General features: G+C 36.4%; 1 protein-coding gene across 1 annotated transcript in view; it reads left to right on the forward strand.

Annotated features, from left to right (window-relative positions):
- LOC148155330 (collagen alpha-1(XIX) chain-like) overlaps positions 1-10,766 on the forward strand; it is a 31,773-nt gene extending 21,007 nt beyond the window's left edge. The window contains exon 9 of the mRNA XM_088012972.1: positions 9,331-10,766. Within this exon, the coding sequence (XP_087869098.1) occupies positions 9,331-9,507 (177 nt within the window). The 3' untranslated portion in view covers positions 9,508-10,766. The remainder of the gene's footprint in view (positions 1-9,330) is intronic.
- Positions 10,767-19,590: the final 8,824 nt, after the last annotated feature.

Genomic DNA, 19,590 nt, shown 5'->3' on the forward strand with positions numbered 1-19,590 from the left:
TCCAGATACATTCTCGTCGGTTTTGTTTTGCCATATTTCTTTGTGAATTAATTTATTTAGCCAGTGCGGCTAGTTTTCCAGGAACTCTGCACGGTCTGAATGTCAGGGTAGGCAGCAATTTTCTGTAGGACAAATTTATCCTTGAGTGTTCAGGAAAAGAAAGGATCCATCTCTCCCGCAGAGAGCAAATGTCAGTGCTGTAGTGTCTGGCAAAGCCTCATGTTCTTCTGTCAAGGTCCTTCAGTGGGGCTACCATACAATTACCTCCACAAGGTGAAATTTCTCCCAACTCACCCAAGGAGTGTGAATTGGGAAATCATAGATTTGTACAATCAGTAGAAAGCAGGTATAGTTTGAAAAGAGAATGCCCCTTTTTCATGACAACTCGATAGACATGTTGAATTGTAAATTGTAAATGCCCACTTACTGAAAATTGTTGGTGTTATGTCAGCTGGAGGACATGGAGGGAAAAAAAAGAACAAACCATTGAATCCCCAGACAAACGGTGTTATTTTTCCCCAGATGAATCCCATTGTTTGGCCGATTAAATCCCCTTTTGACTGTTCATGCAAGGTTAAAGAAGGCTGGAAAGGAGAATGCATTCGACTACGAATGGTGGCAGTACTGAGTGTGTGATAAGACCAGATGGCTTTTAGGGTCACTCTCCTAATTAACATCGTGTAGTTGCGGTATTAAAATATGTAGGATTGTTACTAGAACTTTTTGTCTGAGAAACAAAAGTTTCCCCTTTAACTGAAGACTCAATCACCTCAGACAAACAATGCGTCACGTATACCCGGTACATGTTGTTATGCTCACCGTGCTCTCCAAACATGCCATATAACCCATATTAAAACAATTTTAGATATTCTATGAAAAATATCCAAATGTGTTAATTAAACATTTCCACACGTTATAACTGGCTGCTCATTGTTTTTAATTGAAAGATAAGCTATTGCAGTATTAGTGATTAATTACTAACTGTTATTTGATTGCCTTTGGGCCAAACTTTATTAGGGAGAAGGTATCATGTCAGACATGACATGACACCTTCATGACATGACATGACACCTTCATGTCATGTCATGTCTGCGTGGACGCATGTGTTGTCAGGAATGACAACACATGCGTGGATGTGTTGTCAGGGAAACATCACATCCACATATCTGATAATGAAATGAGCTTACTGCCAGTAACTAAATTTATGACTAAAAACGACAATTAGAAACTATGTGACAAAGGATAGAAAAATGAAAATGCTGGTTAAAAGATTATTTTTTAATTGTTAATTTTTTTTTTTCCTTACTTGCTTTATTTAAAACAGTACAGCTGGCATCTTCACTTAAAAAGAAACTTTGTGTGGTAAACCCTCCCTGGATATAGTTACAAACAATTAAGTGATAGATTGGGAAAAAAAAGAGATGAACATACACCACCTGATTTAAAGATAGTAAAAATAAAACTCCCAAAAGAACGTTGTTTTGTACAGTCCTCCTTTAACTAGCACGACCCACCTCCAACTTTCTGGCCAATAAAATGGAGACACTGATGAAAGAATGCTAAGCTACAGCTATTTTAGAGGATTGTTTTAAAAGCAGATGCAAATAAAAATATTTACGATGCACTTTACTTAGCAGCAACTCAAATATATTGTCCCTTGTCACTGATGTAGCCTAACATTAAGTTTGTGGAGGGAGCCGCAGTGTGCACTGTTCAGACTTTTGTGTTGTTAGAGTTTATTCAAGTGTCACATTTTAATAGTTATGACTGTTCCCCTGTTTTTCCGAAGTACTAAAATAAGAATGTCAAAATATATTTTTTCCAACAAGTTTGACCTCTATTATTTTCTCGTTTTCTACAAATGCTTAATCTTCAAATATTTTTTAAGACTTTAAGGACAAAATGATATTTAAAATGACATTTAATCAAATCTGTTTTCTTTGTGTAAATGGTTTGATATGGATATGAAGCAGGCTATTCATGAATAAAGGTCAATCCTTTAGTATCAATATTGTCATTGATTGTGTGTGCTCACTGGCCATGAGTCGGTTTCTCACACCTGAAATCAAATTTCAGGTCTTTATTTAAAATCAATACTTAGCACCATTTGTTTACTGACCGGACCACAAAATTGACAACAAATCCCATTACAGACTTTAACACAGAATCGATCAAGTTAAGGAAAACATGCTCAGGGACAACACATTTAACACTATGAGCCCTGCTGTAAAAAAAATTGTTAAGAAATAAAGAAAAAAATGTATTCCTTTTTTTTCTTACTCTTTCCTGTTTTCACACTAGTCTAATTTAACGACATGTTCTTCTGAATGTAGTATGTTTATCAGAGTGTGCTGTTGAAGCAAAGACAAAATGACAGCCACTTGAGAAAGGTATGTAGCGGGTATAGTAATAATAATAATTATAAGTCTTCAAACAGAGTAAACAGGATAGGAAACATGGAAAGAGTGACTGGCAGTGGAAAGGAAGAATCCAGCCAAGAAACTCTGAAAAACCAGGAACTTACATGCTGAAGTTTGGGCGGTAAAATGACAAAATAATCAGATAAACTAATCGGTGTCTATGTGGAACGTATGTGGCAGAATGACAGCAGGGAAATTAAGGGAGGAATACCAAATGGAGTTGAACAAGATTCCAATGTCTAATAAATAGATAAGGAAAAGGTCCGACAATAACGTAAGATACGTACAGTTAATTCAAAAGTACACAGATCAAAAATGTACAGAACAACAAGGAAATGATAGAAATGACCCTTGGCGACACCAAGGGTCATTTCTATCATTCTATTGATTTAGATTATGACATCCATTTTTATTGTTTATCATTCCACCTCTCTTGCGCACTGTATGTTGTCAACACTTCGGTAAATCTGTTTGCACAAAATCATAATGTCACAGTGCAATCTGGTCAATCTGAAGACAATGATTCTACAACATAACTAACAATTTTCTGTTTAATTATGATCTCTGTTTTTGTTTTTTTTTATTATTTTGTTTCTTATGTATTCCCCTACTTTGAGTAATGATAGGTTAATTACTCTTTGTTTACAATAAATTTGCTAGCTACTTTTTCTCCCATGTAGTAGAAGTGATTGCGTTTAATAGATGCACACAAGAGGCATGTTTAAAACGTGGAAAAAGACAGTAGCTTGAGGTTAATGCTGACATAATGACTGTTTGGAAAGGCCATATTTAAATTACAATTCAAATCAACACTTTAAAAGGCACAGCAGCAAGAGTGCCTCTCAAACCATTAGCGCAGAGCGGTGCTTTGAGATAATTTAATGCACCTGATTTGAAGTTTTAATGAGTCTGAACAAACTGAGTTTGATGGGTTTAATAAAGTGATGTAAATAGTTTTGATGGTACATTCGCCAAACGCATTGAAAGGGTGGTTTGATTTAATTGAATAGACAGGGATTTTATGGTATGATATGATATGAAACCATACACTGCACTATAAGTACTTAGCACAGTTGGAATATGATCATCATTCAGAGCGAGCAGATGATAGTTGGAAACGGCAGAATGCCACCGATTATGGGGTAAAAATGCTTCTTACACCTTGTTAAATTTGCATTTGTTTCTCTGCAACCACTGCTGTTATAAAAACCTCCATCAGCACAGATGTCATTTCTTTTAAACCATCTGTTGAATATCACATGATATCCCAAAACATCAGGCTTTGTGTGAGCAGCATGTAGCCGCTTCTTTTCTTTTACTCACTCTGACCTTTCCTGTCGTTAACTCCACAACTACATTATGAGGGCAGCACAATTCTGTTAAGTCATACTGATTTCTGAATCTCCAACGGAGATTATTACATGGATCTTCACTCTTAAAATAAACATAAAAGGAGTTAACAAAAAAAGATGAATAAGGTGAGCTCGTAATACTTTCAATTAGCAACAGGAGCATCTAATTCGGTGGGAGATTCAAAAATAGTGTGAGTATACTCTATAACAATTTAACTTGACTTTGTAGAGATTAATCAAAGGCATCTGGACAATTTGAGGCATTTAAAAAGCCCATAATGAGAGCTGCTGGGCAATCATCATGACCTATACGGAGAAAATTTCTTGGGAAAGTGTGAGGGGATTACTTCAACTCTGCTACTCCAATGGAAAGTACTGTCCCGCATTACAGTGAGTTTGATGGAGGATTCTTATGCAGTGCAAGGGGATTAAAGTGCTATGATTAATCCAGAATCCCCCAGGAAATTAAACAGATAAGTAGTGGGTTATAAGAATGCAGCTTACTTGAAAGGAAATCCATTTTCCTTGGCCTCGCACATAAACCCTGTTATTGCTAGATTTACAGCTCCTGCATGTACATGCAAAGAAAAAAATAAAAGTTTTTTCCACTTTTATAATACATTTAATTTATTTTGCACAGTTCATAAGTCTGATGCTCTCGTGATTTCTGTTTTCATTTATACTCTTGGATTAAATGAACACACATTGCACCTGTAAAGTGAATTGCTGTAGGAGTTTTAGTCTGAGCAGTATGTTGCTGACCATAAATTTTGATAAGCTCCCGAAACCGCTCATTGTTTCTGTTATGCTCATCTGTGTTAAAATGTTATTAGGTTTTCCTGAGAACAGGTTTTTGTGTCAGAGGCCTAAAACGAAATTTGAATGACTGAAGGAACAATGCCTAATATGCTTTCCTCACACTGGGTTTATCTTCTTGTTAGTGAGTGACATTAGCAAATGGGAATTCTTATAATTAATTTTAAAACCCAACTATATCATTATTCATATCTTCACACACGATATGAATCACCTTCATAAATGCAAAAGTTACACAGACTTTCTTTTTTTTAAATAAAAGTAGCAATAATGGTCAAACTATTATAAAAAGATAGCAGCTCAGCTTCTGTGGTGGGCTGCATTTTAACCTAGAACTGGTACCTTTAGATTTATTTATTTCTTGTCCAAAGAAATGTGCAGCATCTGCCTATTTATGTATCGTTCGTTCTTTCCATTCTTCATTCACTCTTTTTTATTCTCAAAATATAAAAAAGTGATTGTTTTTTTATTTTTTTTATTTTTATTAGTTTTTAACTCTTATTTTTCATATTTTCAATTTTAATTTCTGACCAAAATTACGAAATGGAAAAACAAGCGCAGGGCCAAACATAGTCAAACTCATCCGCTCTTTTAAGATTCTTCCAACCCGACCTCCTCATAGTCTGTCATGAACCTTTGGCCATTTGATGGTCCTGTCAGAGAATTACAAATTTAATGGCAATTTTTGCTAATAAAATTGTGAAAATTTGAATATACATTTACTATGTATATCAACCAAAACCAAAACCCTCTCTAGTGCCGAGTCTCGCAAATGTCTGCAAATATGTCTGTAAATGTTTGTAAATATTCTGTCACTCCTTTCCAATCAGTTTAGTTTCCAATGCAAATCTCTGCATGTCTTACCGGTGTTGAATAAGTCTATAATCATATTGGTGTGTGTTTCCAGCTATGCCATTGTGTTTCCAAATAACCTGCACTATTAAGTGCAGGGCAAATTTGCTTGTCACGAGAATTTATTAAATATCAAAATCAAATTCTGTTCATCATTTGAACAGACAAAAGCAAGAAACTTTGGCAAGAAGAGTGCAAATGTTAAAAGAGGTTCATTTGTGGTTTTTCCACAAGCCATGTAGGAATGTGAAAGAAGGTGATCTGATCAGATTAGACCAAATATGAACAAAATTAATTTGAAGTAAAATTTTGTCCATAGGCTTAAATACCTTTACAAGGCACAAAATCCTTTCCATTAAAATTGATGTCAATACCTCCTTAACTCTTGTTCCACATTGCCTATGAACATATCCAAATCCAGTATTAAGCGCATGTTTCTCTGTTTTCAAGTTGATACAGTTATCATCACAGTTGTTGGTGTAATACAATGACTCTTACAGTGATTGGGATTAGCATTTTGTAGTTGTTAAGAAACAGTATACCAGTCTGCAGCTGCTGAGCCATAGTGTCAGCAAGAACTCGTGTGACAGCTGTAGTAGCAAGAGCACCGACGCAATGACAAGCCTCCATAATGCTATTCACTAATGTGTGAATGAGGGACCTTACTCTAACCTTTGTCCATGCTGTTTTCATCACAGTGGGACACACTGGGAGGTCAGGCTGCCAGGAAGCACTGGACATAACTTTGGGGTGTTGCTTTCTTTTGTTTTTGAGTTGATGGAGTTAGATGCTGCTGCTGTAACGGAACCAAGTTTTCGACCTTACTGAAATAAATTGAAGTTATGTAGGGGACAGGGATGCTATAAACTCACTAACCCAAAACATGGGTGCCTGTTTGTCGGAGGGTGGACTGCATACTGCTGCAGAGATGCATGTTTCAGTTCCTAGCACTGGCATTTCGGCCTTGGCTGTGCGCCGTGTTGGACATACTTGGCATTCATCCTGGGTGGGGGCCAGAAAGGAATCATGTCCTTGTCAATGCAGCACTCACGTCTACTGGATGTTTGAGCTGTTTGTGCAAAGGGGGTTAGGATCTGAGTGTGAACAGCTCTAAGCATACCCAGTTGATGAAGCCTTCTGCTGCTGTGTGTGAACAACAAACGACTTACATATACGGCACACCTCATAATTATTGGCACCACTGCTGAAGATGTGTAAAAATAAAGTCATCCTTGCTTCTATGTACATTTATTGAGTGGCAAAGATTTCTCACATTAATATTTTTTTTTAGGTTACTAAGACTACAATTATTGCCCCCTCATGCGTTTGACCTACAGCACTGTTTTGCCAGTAAAACAGCACAACAGGTGGAACCATTGATGCTGAATCATTGGTCATTCCTCTCTAGATCAGCAAGAGTCCTGTGTCCTCTCTTCTGTTTTTCTTTTTTTCCTATTCTGGTCCTCCACAACGTTTCTTCAGGACTTAGATCTTTGCGTTGAGAAAGTGATAGAAAAAGGGTAATTACATGTTTGGTGAGCCCTTTCTAAGTTGATTTAGTCATACATCTTGGATTGTTATTTTGCAGAAAGACCCTAAGGCTATCGATTTTCGTCTTTCACAGGTCACTAACTTTTTCTTTAACATCTCCTAGCTCTCCGGGCCTTTCAATGTGAAACAATATGAACTCAGCATCATACATTTTCCACCACACTTAACAACGGGCATGAGGTAGTTTTCCACATATCCTTCGTTGTGTCATACCAGACCCACCTGGAGTGTTTGTTGTCAAAAACCGTCTTGTTTCATCTGACCAAACTATACTATTCTGATTAATGTCCCTATAAAGCCGAAACATTTGTGTTTTGAGCATTTGAATTTCCACCACAGCTCTTAAACAACTAGTATGAATATGGATAGTTTTTCTATTGAGATCTAGTAAACTTAAAATGCTCTTGTTCTCAGTGAGCATTGAGAAGTTTTTTTTATTTTGTTTTGTTTTTGTTTTTTGTTTACCTATCTTGTCATCTTTCTCACCATGGTGATGGGGAGGCAAGATAAAACTCAGTGGCAAGTGCCTAAGAGAAATGTCCCTGTGTGTCACATCATATTTACAGCAAAATGAAACAGAAGGTCACTGAATTACTCATTTAATATCCCTGGAAGCTTTGATCAACTGAAAATGGTAAAGTATATGTCACAATATATTACAGTTTTCCCCATATTTTTTTATACTACTATTGTTAGAGTTGCCAGTTATAATATTGCATAAAATACATATATTAAAAAATATTTTAAAATGTCTTCGTAGTAGAAGCCATATTTTTGTAGATTTAATTGTTCTTCCAGTAATCTGCCGTTTTATCAAGCCGTGCATCAGAGATGGCTGTCTTAATCTACTACAGTTCCCCTCTGATAGTCAGGAACAACCGCTTGCTGTACCGCCAACACGTTGGTAATCTCTCATTGAAACTGAAGCTGCCCTGCAGCCTTTTTATAACATGGAACAAGCAAGCATGGGGTGTGTTTCTGGGTTAAAAGAAAATAAGTTATAATATGTAGAATATTGAAATTTTTAGATAAGTGTTAAATTTTACTAGATTGGGTGTCTTTTCACTCTGTACAATTCAGACTTCCAGCACAAGTCCAACTCCTGTCATCTCCAGAAACACTCAGATGACTCTGCAGTTGTCGGGGGTGTCGGAGATGGACAAGAGGCTGAGTACAGAGAGCTGGTGGACCTCTTTGTGGCATGGTGTGGGAACAATCATCTCATCTTAAATGCAAACAAAGCAAAGGAGATGATTGTAGATTTCAGGAGAAACAAGGTTAGATCAAACCCTATTTCTATCAGACTGGACTGGAGACACAACAGTGAAGTCGCCTATAAGAAGGGACAGAGCCGACTGTGCTTCTTGTCGAAGCTAAGATCATTCAAGGTTTGCAGCAAGATGCTGCAGATCTTCTATAAGTCTATTGTTCCACAAATGTCAACATCCTATGAAAGAAAATGTATCTATCCTCTTTTTGCAAAAGATTTACTTTTTCTTTTTTGTCAAACCTGGAAAAATAAGTGGGTGGCTCTTTAAAATTACATAAATTTTTCTATAGCACTATAAATTGTCTTTTGAAAAGGTTATGTCTCTTTCGATTGTAAAGTTTGCAGACCCCTGTACTTGATACTATCTACATGCATACCAATTGGGTAGATCCTTTGGAAATGGGCTTTTGAAATGTCAGCCAATGGGATTATTCTCGAGTATGGGAGATGGCTTAATCCAGGATATTTTTTGCACTGACGACATTGAGCTTATACCACGGTGACTTATTTCCTCACAAACCTTGATACATGGAATGGAAAAGATCAGAAAAGAAAGCCAAACTGATTCATTCTATACATGTGAATTGTTAATGGTGTTGTTATGAAATATATTTGACTGAGACAAACATTTTTACACTATTTGGGAAAATGATTGAGAGCAAAATTGTCCCCCATCTGTTAATACAATAAATGCAAAGAGCCAGTTGGCCTGGACACTCAAACAGTGCAGCCTGCTTGAGCTATGGGATGGCCGAGGTCATCCTAGTGTATGTCTGAGTTGCACACTAATAAAGACTCAACAAGATCCAAAACATCTCACACATTTCTGGCAGAGTGTGTGGAAAGCAGTCAGCTAGTAAAGCTCAAGCAGCTTATTCACAAGCTGCATATAATCTCACATATGTTACAAACTTTACTAAAGCTGCAGTTCTGCAGTTATATGTGAGCTGAACCACACTGCAAGGAAACTGATATGTAGAAAATCCCCCCCACCCCCAAAAAAAATATTTCTGTGAAAATTTCAAGAGGCCATTTTGTGTCTTATACACTTTCAATCTTGTCATTGCAGGGGGAACTTGGATCAGAAGGTCAAAAGGCAATCGATGGAGAGAGGGTGAGTACTGCTATCTCCAGCAGACATATAGTCCATACACAGCACATCAACAAGCTCCACTTTATTTTGTCAGGCAATCAATTCTTTAAGGCTTTTCATTTTTTGTGTGCCATGTCCTGGAGGTATAAATAAAGTTGTTTTTTTTGTTTTTTTTTATTATGTGTGTGGCTTTTCTGTCATATCTCAAGTAGTAAGAGTGTTCTGGACTACACTGTCCTTGCACCAGAATTAATTGATATGTACAGAATGCAGCCATAGACTGGCATACCAATGGACTGAAGTAATTTTTCTAATTACCATGAGATCATTCTCTACCATGTTAAGGTCATTCTTTATTGCATGCACTCAGATCTGGCTGCACTGATTAAACTAATGTGTGGCGGTGCTTAAATATTTGTGAACCGTTTCATAAGTTCCAATATATTTACAGAAACAGACATGTATTGCTGGAGGTTTACATGTTCAGGAAGTGGAAAGGTCTGATTCATTTAAATAAATCAGGGAAAAGGTTTATGGTTTATGTTTTTTTAGAAAATATTTCAAATCTTTGTGGCAGATCCTTGTAAATATCCATAAGCAGGCGCTAACTGCTGGTGGTGTTCATAGGATGAAAGTGATTGGAGACGCTGGTTATTTTTTGTTTTTATTGCTACTTATTTATTTATATATTTTTACAAAAAAATTATATTTCATAAATGTGAAACTCAAAACATAAATAAATGACGACCTCAAGGAAGGGTTCAATCCCTACCAAATGTCAGAGTTCCACTGGGCAAGGCAAGCTGTCGTCCACTTCTCCTTTTGGTGTACGTGTCTGTGCATTTGTGAGTGGAGCTGGTAAATGTGGGCATAGTGTAAATGTATTGTGAGTGTTCTGTATCACATAAAAAAAAAACTAAACAAGTTCAGCCTGTATGTTATATACCAACATGGACCAATAATCTGTAAAACATGATGGAGTTGGGATGCTGCATTTAGAGATGTAACAATATTGTTGTTAGGTTGCTGAGTCATATGACCTTTATCAGTTTGAGAAGTCTTTGTGTAAGAAAGTCAATGCTAATTAATTGTTCTTTACTTAGAAATTTCATAAATGTGAAAGTGAATCCTTTTTAAAACAATGAAGGTGGGGTAGTTTGGTTGAATAAGTATGGAATGTTTTGTTCCCAGAGTTTTAGGAAGTACTGTGTGAATGGCACAACATTGTCTAATACCTTTGTTTTTATTTTGTTTTTTTATTAATAAAGTCAAGGAGATTTTTTAAAAATGGAAATGCACTTGTCATCAGAAATGATAATTATGGTAAATGTTAATTAGAATTATTTAGTTTTTAAATATGTTCCTCTTAAGTGTCTTGTGCTGAAAAAACAAAACAAAAAAAAAAACAAGAATTAGTGTTTCCATTTATTGAAACTCCAAAGGAAGAGGTACAGATGGTCAGAGTAGTTCCATAAAGAAATGTTTATTATAACCATGTTACATTTTAGTTAACAAAAAGTATCACTGGAAGTCAGCTATAGGGCTGTAGTCTATCACAGAGAGAGAAAAAAAGAAGAAAATAAAAACAGAAGTGAACGTACATCCATCAACCGCAGTTCTAAAACACATGGCCTGTATTGTGTAGATTATTTTTGTGCTACATAAACCTTTCTGACCCACTGGAGCATGGGCAGCAGAATGTTGGCAAAAAACCCAGGTTCTGTGAGTAGGGGAATGGAAGAGGTCAGAGCTCTTTGTCCTGCTTGGGGAGGCTGCTGCAGTCAGGGAATTGTGTTGTCATGGGGATGTGTATTTTCTCTTCAATATTGTTTTGGCTGGTGGTACAAGTCAGCATGGTAGGGCCTAAAAGATTTGATACATTGTTCCACACTCAAAAGTCATTAGAAGCTGACAAATAAAAATATGCTTGTATTGATGCAATTTCTAAGGTTAGCTTCATCAGCAATCTCCACTAATAATCTGAGTCAAGATCTTTTTTTGTTTGTTTATATGTGCTTGTTGCACCTTTGAATAGGAGCATTTTAATCACTAGGCATCATTGTCACTCTCAGCCTGAGCTGGTAGATCATGTTCCTCTGTTTTTGTTGACTGTAGTGGCTTTTATTTGATAGTTGTCAGACAGGAAAGTGGGTTGTGAGAAAAGACATGCAGCAAAGGTCTTCAGGCCAGGAATTGAACCTGTGACGGTTGCGTCGAGGATTAAGGCCTCCACACATGGGCCGCGCTTTACCCTTGCACCACCACCACACCCCGAAAATGATCTGTAGTTAAGTAAGCAATTAAGTAGATCTAAAACTATCGAGGTTCTTATAATTTTCAGGACAAATTTACATACATTTACAGACTCATATTCTTAATTTCTAAAATAAAAGTCAGATGTCGTAGTTGACACTCTGCTTTAGTGTGCATTCACACCAGCTGAATGCACTCTAACGTTAATAAGGTGTATTAAACACCTCTGAGGGATGTAGTTGTGTGCTTTTTTGACTGCATGACTTCCAGCCCTGACCACTTGTACCAGCTTCTTGTTGCAAACTTGAGATAAAAGTAACTGGAATTGAGCAGTAAACCAATTAAGGTGAAAAAAAAAAAAGACTCTGAATTGGCAGTGTCTAAATTCAAAGCATTGGTTTGTACCCCGACAACCAGCATGGGCCCTTTTGTTCGAGCATAAGTACCTCCTGACATGTTGAAAAGCCAGTTGACGTCATGTGACCATTTGCATATGAATGACATAATCAGGTTTATTTACAGAGGAATCTCAAGACCACCTAACTAGAAATTAACTCCATGCACATCAAAGACTGACTGATTTGTAGTCACAACATCACACAAACTATGATGGGAGGTTGTAAACTCGTGCAGTGCCTTGGATTGTACACAGTATTTACTGATTGGAAGAGGTGCCTTCAATGATCAGTTGGAAAACCGCGGAGCTCTTCAGCCAGGGCTCCCCTTGACTTGATAGCAGTACATAAAATGAAACCAGGTGAAATCACGCTCACTGAAACAGTTTGTAACTTCAGAAAAACTCACAAAATCATTTTAGGCAACTTACTTGGATCCTTCAAAGACAAAGGCGTCTTTAAGAGGTAAATAATTTGCCTAATGTGAGGCGGATAAGTCTGCTGATATTTTTTTATTTTATTTTATTTTATTTGTATTTTAAGGTTGCCCTGCTTCCTTCTGCTCTCTGTGGATGCAAACCAGAAAAATACCCGATCAGTATTCAGCTATAAACAATGAAATTGACAATCCCATTTTCGCCAAGTATCCTGTCATGAGCAACAGTTCCAGGAACTCAAATAAGTTTGCCTGGAGCAGTAATTGTTTTTGAGCTACAAACATCCCTTAGCTGGTTTTCTTTGCTTTGGTCATGTACACATGACTCACTATCTTTGCTCTCCAGGTAGTCATTTTCCTGTGCCCGAGGCAACTTTGCCTCTGGCAGGTGGGTTTGTCCATCGTTTTAGATATGTATAATGGAAGAAAAAGATGTCTCTGAAATGTGTTTAGAACTGGCGACCTTTGCAAAAGCAGCACCGGCTGAACCCAGAGTGAAATAGTGGCTGTATCTTATTCATCTGACAAGTGATAGGAAGTGATATGCTGACACCTTTATTTAAAGCATTCTTAGTTGGAAAATGCACTGAAATTAAATGTCAAATTTATCCTTCCGTTTAGTGATTCTTAAACTTTAAGCTTCTTTTCAAACTTTAATCTTTATGGTAACATCCAAGGCTGCATTATATCAAGAAAGTAATTGCAATACTCTTGGTTAAAATTGTAGTTACAATATTGATTATGATTTACAAATCATAATCAATATTGATTATGATTGTAAAGATGATTCTTTCTCATCTTTACCTTTGCACAATGTTCCAACCACACCTTGTGATCATTAGCATTTCAGCCACTAGAAATGTACATCAAGTGTGAACATTAGAGGCTGTTAGAGTCCAGTAGGTTAAATGTATTATCCAAATGCATTCCATTTAGGCATTAAGAGGCCGTCGGATATAAAATACTTCCAGATGTTGCATCCAAGTAGCTCTTTGTATCTACAGTATTGCTCCCACTGCTCTTACGAGGGTGACTGTAATCCGATATATTATGCTGACTGGACAGGGTGCCAGTAAATCACAGGGAAACACAGAGACACACACACAAAAAAAAAAAAAAAATAATAATAATAATAATAAAAACAATACACACATTTCTGAAAGCAATTTAATTTATGAGGACCACATATAAAAAAAAAAACTATTTACTCCAGCACTGGACTATTTACAATGTTGATTAAACATTTGAACTAGCTTTCCACCCTGTCACATCTCTTTCCTTTCCAGTATCACTGTTCTCAAATAACACAAATGTAGGCTGCTGCCTTCTTCACTCGAACTGTTTTAAGTTTATGCAGCAGCAGTAAGATCAATACTGTCTCCAGATTTACAGAGGTTGTGAGTGCATTTAATGCACAGAGCACAGTGCCGCTAACTTAATTTATAATTTACATTTTAAACTTGCCATTATAATTTCACTTACAAAGACTAATTTTTTTTTTGTGCCCACAAAAACTGCTGCGCTGCCATATGTAATTACAGATTCTCCAGTGAAATCCATGAAAGTAAATCAGTTAAATTCAGGAGCACCTTCAGAGCTGTCAATTGTATTTTCATCAAAAGTCCAAGTGTTGTCTCTTTAGGACAACACTTTTTTTTTTTTTTTACCAGAAAAAAGTTTACCAGAAAAAAAAGTCAGGTTATTTCTTTTTTATGTATATGATAAATAATTAATATCTATTTTACTTGACATCTTAGTTATTGGATATTTAGATATAAGAATTCTATTGGATAAATGAAAAAAAAAGGCCAGTGCATCTTTAGTGATGTTATATTTATTTTTAGTTTAAAAAATACAATTTATTCAGATTCACCGTCAATTAACTTTGTAAGAATGAACAGATGTCTTTTCAGTCTGCATAATTTACACTTGCAGTAAACACTGAACAAATGTTGTCGCTCTCTCCAGTTTTTCTACCTCTCTTGTTTGTGGTTTTCTCTCTCAAAATTCTTAAATTTAACTCTGAGATGTTAACACAAGGTAACATGGACAAGAATGCATTTTGGTTGTGGTTCTTCAACTCTCAACAAAAACAAATATTTTACAACAGTGCCTCTTGTTTACAAAGATATCACATATTTGCTCTAATTTAAGAATATTGATTGCAGTTGAGTTGTTCATTTCTAACATCACCTTTGTTTTGAGGCTGAGCCCAAACACAAGTTTTCCCATTAATCACAATCCATGTAGTATATATATTTTTTTCTTTTCCTTGTGATCATCCTTTTTCAAGAAACCTGCAGAAAGTCTCCCTACGAAAGAAATTACAACATAAATCAATATGTGATGGACCGTTCATTATTAGTCTTTTCTGCAGCTGTGCTCTCGTTGTGATTTATTTGATTTCTTGACCCAACACTCGTATACGGTTTAGTACAATATGAAGGCGAGACACTAAAATAAAAGACAGGATGTGGCCGGTCCCTGTGGTTTATCAGTGAGCTTTGAAAATCATATGATTAATGGGTTAAAACCACTATTCCCTGTGTTCTCCACAAAGTTGAGCTTCATAAGACTAAATAAGACTGCAATATGGATTCTTTTTCTCATCTGGTAATAACTTACAGTAATCTACTCTTAGAGACTTAAAATTCCCAAAGACATTTATTTGCAGCAAAAATACAATGAATATTATGCCATATGATAGAAGTGGGCCATATGGTCATGGACATATAAACACTGTGTAAATTAATAAGCAGTTAAATGTGTCATTTGTCAATATACTCATTGAACATGGGTGGAATTTTGTAATTTGATTTTTAGTGTTCATGCTAAACTAAATTAAGTTAAATAAATAAATGTGCTCCATATTCTATCTCAAATCAATTCTGAAGAATTAATTCTCGTTTAACAATTATAACATATGTTTGAAGAATCAAGTATATTTGTCTATTTCTCAGTTTAATATATATGAATTATGAAATCAAATCAGAAAAAATGAAAAGACTAAAGTTCTTACTGATGGTTTAATGCAGAAAGAGAGATAAAAGCGATGTAAAAAATTAAACACTACAAGCTTTTTTTCACAGGCTAAACTAGGAAAGTTTATGACTAGAAAATTAAACCATCAATTCTACTGAGTGACTACAGGTCTGAGTTCTTTTGGACATAAAAACAACATTTCATGAAGAGAGTTGCAAATGGATGGTGGACATACGTTCAAGGTGTAGAAGTAAAAAAAATCCTTTGCAGGAACTTTAGACAACAGTTAGACAAAATATATTTAATTAAACTACAAAATGTTCTCCTTTGTAAATGAGCTTGAGGAATCTAAGCAGCTCACTGTTAGCCAGCTCCTTCAAGGAAGGCGTTATAGCAACGTGCTGATAAACTAATCAGAAGCTGACTCAAAATAAATATGTCACATAAGAAAGCCAAGAATAAAAATGGACTTTTAATATTTTCTTCAAAAAAAAAAAAAATTCTAAAGCCTCATGAAGACAAAAACTATCTCATTAGGACAGAGGCTGTTTTCACATTCAAGATTTTAAACATATATTCATTATACAATTATTTCTTATCTCTGGTGTTTCGTCCTCTACGGATCCAACAGGTTGAAATTGGTTCAGTCTTCAGTAGTAAACCTTTGATATAAGAATAAAAAATGTATTTTAAAAGACATGACTGCAGTCTGTTTATTTGGAAAATAACTGAACGTTTGAGAAAAAGGAACAATAAAAATAATGTGAATAAATGTCTGTTCTCCACCTAAACTGATCACCCCTTTACTGCTGAGAACTCATGCGGCAGGTTCTGATACCCAAACCGGCCTTTTACTGCAATTAGCTCATATTCCATTTTTAAAGCTTATGTGTTATTTAAAGCTCCTGTTGACACCTGAGAAACCAGAATTCTGAGTATGTGCATGTGATGTAGTATCGCTTTGCAGATACACCTCCTATGGGAAAGGGGGGAGTGTACTCTGTGTTATCTTGTGGGTAATTCAAGTGGATACATGATGTTCGGCTGTAGAGTGAAGTGTCAAAGAAAGCGGAGTTGAGCAACACTGATAGAACATGATATCCTCTGCACAAGAGGATCTCTGACAGTGTACTACGATATCCCCCACACTATGGAGCAGTGTTTTATTTATTCGGAGTGTTATGGACATGCTAATTTGTTTTCGTTTTTAAGACTCAGTGTCAGTAAGGGTAGTAGTCTTCCACCACGCTGAAGACGGTGGCGTATCGCTGAGTGGATGGAAAGTCACAAAAGGCATTTCCTGCTGTAACCTCCCTGGCATTTGTAGGCCAGCACTCAAGATATCTGTGTTACTTGCAGATCTTGTTTCACATAGCTTTAAAGATTCATTGCCCACAAGAGCAAAATTTTGCCTCAAGCTAATACAAATATTTAGTGTATCTTCAGTTTTGCCGTTGAATGACTTCTATCTGGTTTGGTAGCTCTAGCTGGAAATGGCAAACTTCTCTGCAGTGATTGGAATTTGAAATGGTTTTACTTCTTATGAGAAAGTTCTCTGACCCGCAGATGCTCTGCCTGGTAAAAGGTTTAAGTAAACATAATTAGGCTGCATGTGTTCCTCCTTCCTGCCCCTGGCTCTTTGTTTGCTTGTGTTAGTTGTCTTCTGCTGGGGAGTTGCCAAATTGTCCTGTGGCCCCACAGTTTCAGGACTGACGAGACACAGAGCAGTGTGTAATTAGCAGACGAGTGTGCACAGCTCCCCACAGTGTTCTGACCTCGTGCTGCAGGAACAACTGCCACACAGCCAGACTCCAGCCTTTTCTTCATCAACTTTTTCCTCCTTAATGTCCGTCTGCAAATGTGTAGATGTCAACAATTTCTTACAACGCACATCTTGATCCTCAAAGCATATATCTCACGTTATTATTGTTTAGATCAAGGAGTTTATAAGAGGTAATCACATCATGATGCATACTTTGTAATCATATTTTTTTGCAGACATGAGGTTTTTCTTTGTTAATCAAATTAGTTTGCAAGATAAAAGGAAATTTGAGAATTGTCCATTGTCAAAATGATTTTTTTTCTCCTATTTATTCATAACTTTACATCCTTTACAAAATACAAAAAGAAAAACTTGGAGTGTTAAAAGTGTATTTGTCAAAAGTAAAATTCTTTAGGTACAATACTTTTAAAAACAAACGCTATGTTACTTGCTGTTTCTTCACAGCATGCAAATTTTAATTTTTTTGTTCATATTGTGTCAAAAAAAAAGATAAAATGTCTATTTTGTGATGTTTATCGCTCATGACTGTCAACTAGTCAACCCGCTAATTAAAAATTAACAAAAGTAATGATAAAAGCATTTCCTCACTTCATGCACTTCTCCTCTCCTCCGCACATAAACGCTGAATGCATACCGAACAAAGTCTTTCCAGAGCAGCGACACTGACAGCGCCGTAAGGCTTTACGGAGATAAACAGAGGTCATAAAGCTTATAGCAGGTGTGGAGCAGTAAAAGTTGTCACTGGCAATCAAGTTGGATACAATAAACTATAAATTAAAGTTAAATGTATCTCGAAATAAACGTAAGAAGCAAGAACTCAGGGCTGTTAAAACCTGGACGCTTGAAAAATTAGAAGGGTTGAATCTGATTCAGCAAACAAAAGAAAGTTTTGTTGAAGGTGGCCAAATGAATGCTGCTAATAATCTTTGGATAGCACATGGAAATCAAAAATAACTGTTTCTTATAATAACCTGTGCAACTGAGCACAGCTCCTGCATCTGTGGAAAAATATTGTAAGTCTGTGTTTATTTGAAAATGTGTTTCAACATATTGGTAATATTTCTTTTAAAATGCTGCTGCAAAAAAAGTGGAAAGGGTTAGATCGACTATATTTATAAAGAATAAGATGTCTTGATGCTTTTATCCTGTTGTGAATAGATACATTTATATTAGATACATTTTTTTTATTTCAATAATTCCAGTTATAAGGTGTGGAAGCACTGATTTGTGGATGCTATTTTTTATAACAAAACTGGTGAATGTATTACATTGTTACATTTCAACATTGATTTTCTTTTTTTTTTCTACAATAATATAAAGCCTATTCAAAAAGTAAAGAGTAAAAAGTTTTTTTTTTCTCTCTCTCTCTCTCTCTTTAATCTTTAACTTCTGCCCCAGTTCTCGTAATAACAATAAAACCCTAATGGAGAAATATTCTGCTCTGTTCCTGTGTGTGAATGATTTGACAGTCACCTTGTTCCTGACAGTCTGTGGGCTAAGGGAGCACATTAACTCAGTCTGATGAAATCATGGCATAACCTTATCAATATCCACGCAACTTAAATAGTAGCCACGTTATTGGGAGTTGTATCGCCATCACCACTATACATGCAGTCGCACCATTCTAATCATGGCTTCTGTTTTCTGAATAGCAATGGTTCAGACAAGGCTTGCTGAGAACCGACAATGAATTAGTCACGTCTCTGGTAGCAAGACTTAATGTGATAAGAGTAGGTAATCATCCTCTGCAGATATATAATTCACTATTAATAGCCCATCTGACTCTAAATTTAACCATGACAAATTATTGGATTTCTAAGTCATTTTACAGGCTGCTCACACTCTCCATCTTTCCTACTCCCGCCCTAACTTATTTTAAAGTGTTGGTGCCAATGGCCCAAATGTGTCACACCTAACAAGGCTTGCTGCAAATTTAGCCTGTCAATATGTGTCAGGCCTCATTCATCAGCTATAACTCTTCATCTGAGCTGTCCTTCTACTTTCACATTTCACCACCGGGAGGCTTGACTGCTCCCTGAGCCTGCATAGTTCAGTCCCACCCTGAGGTTCCCTGCTTCAAGGTTCAAAGGCAATGACAAGCAGTGTCCTTGCTGAACCAAAGTGCAGCACGGGGAGACAGGGAAACGGAACGGGGGGCAGACGCGCCGTAGCCAGCAGATTGTGAATCACACTGCGGAACTGGGTGGCATGTGATTGACATTATCTGATCTTTTGAGTCACTGAGAGTGTTATACTTGCGTACGATTGTATGCACTGTGGCAATATACTGACATACAATAACACAGGATGTTTTCTGCAGCATTGAAAACAAAACAACTTCATAACTGCAAGTAAGAATGCCACAATGTGTTGTACATTTTCAGAAG

Source organism: Poecilia mexicana, unplaced genomic scaffold, assembly GCF_051168715.1.
Source record: "Poecilia mexicana isolate PSO_F unplaced genomic scaffold, ASM5116871v1 scaffold_15, whole genome shotgun sequence".
In the NCBI taxonomy this organism is placed as follows: domain Eukaryota; kingdom Metazoa; phylum Chordata; class Actinopteri; order Cyprinodontiformes; family Poeciliidae; genus Poecilia; species Poecilia mexicana.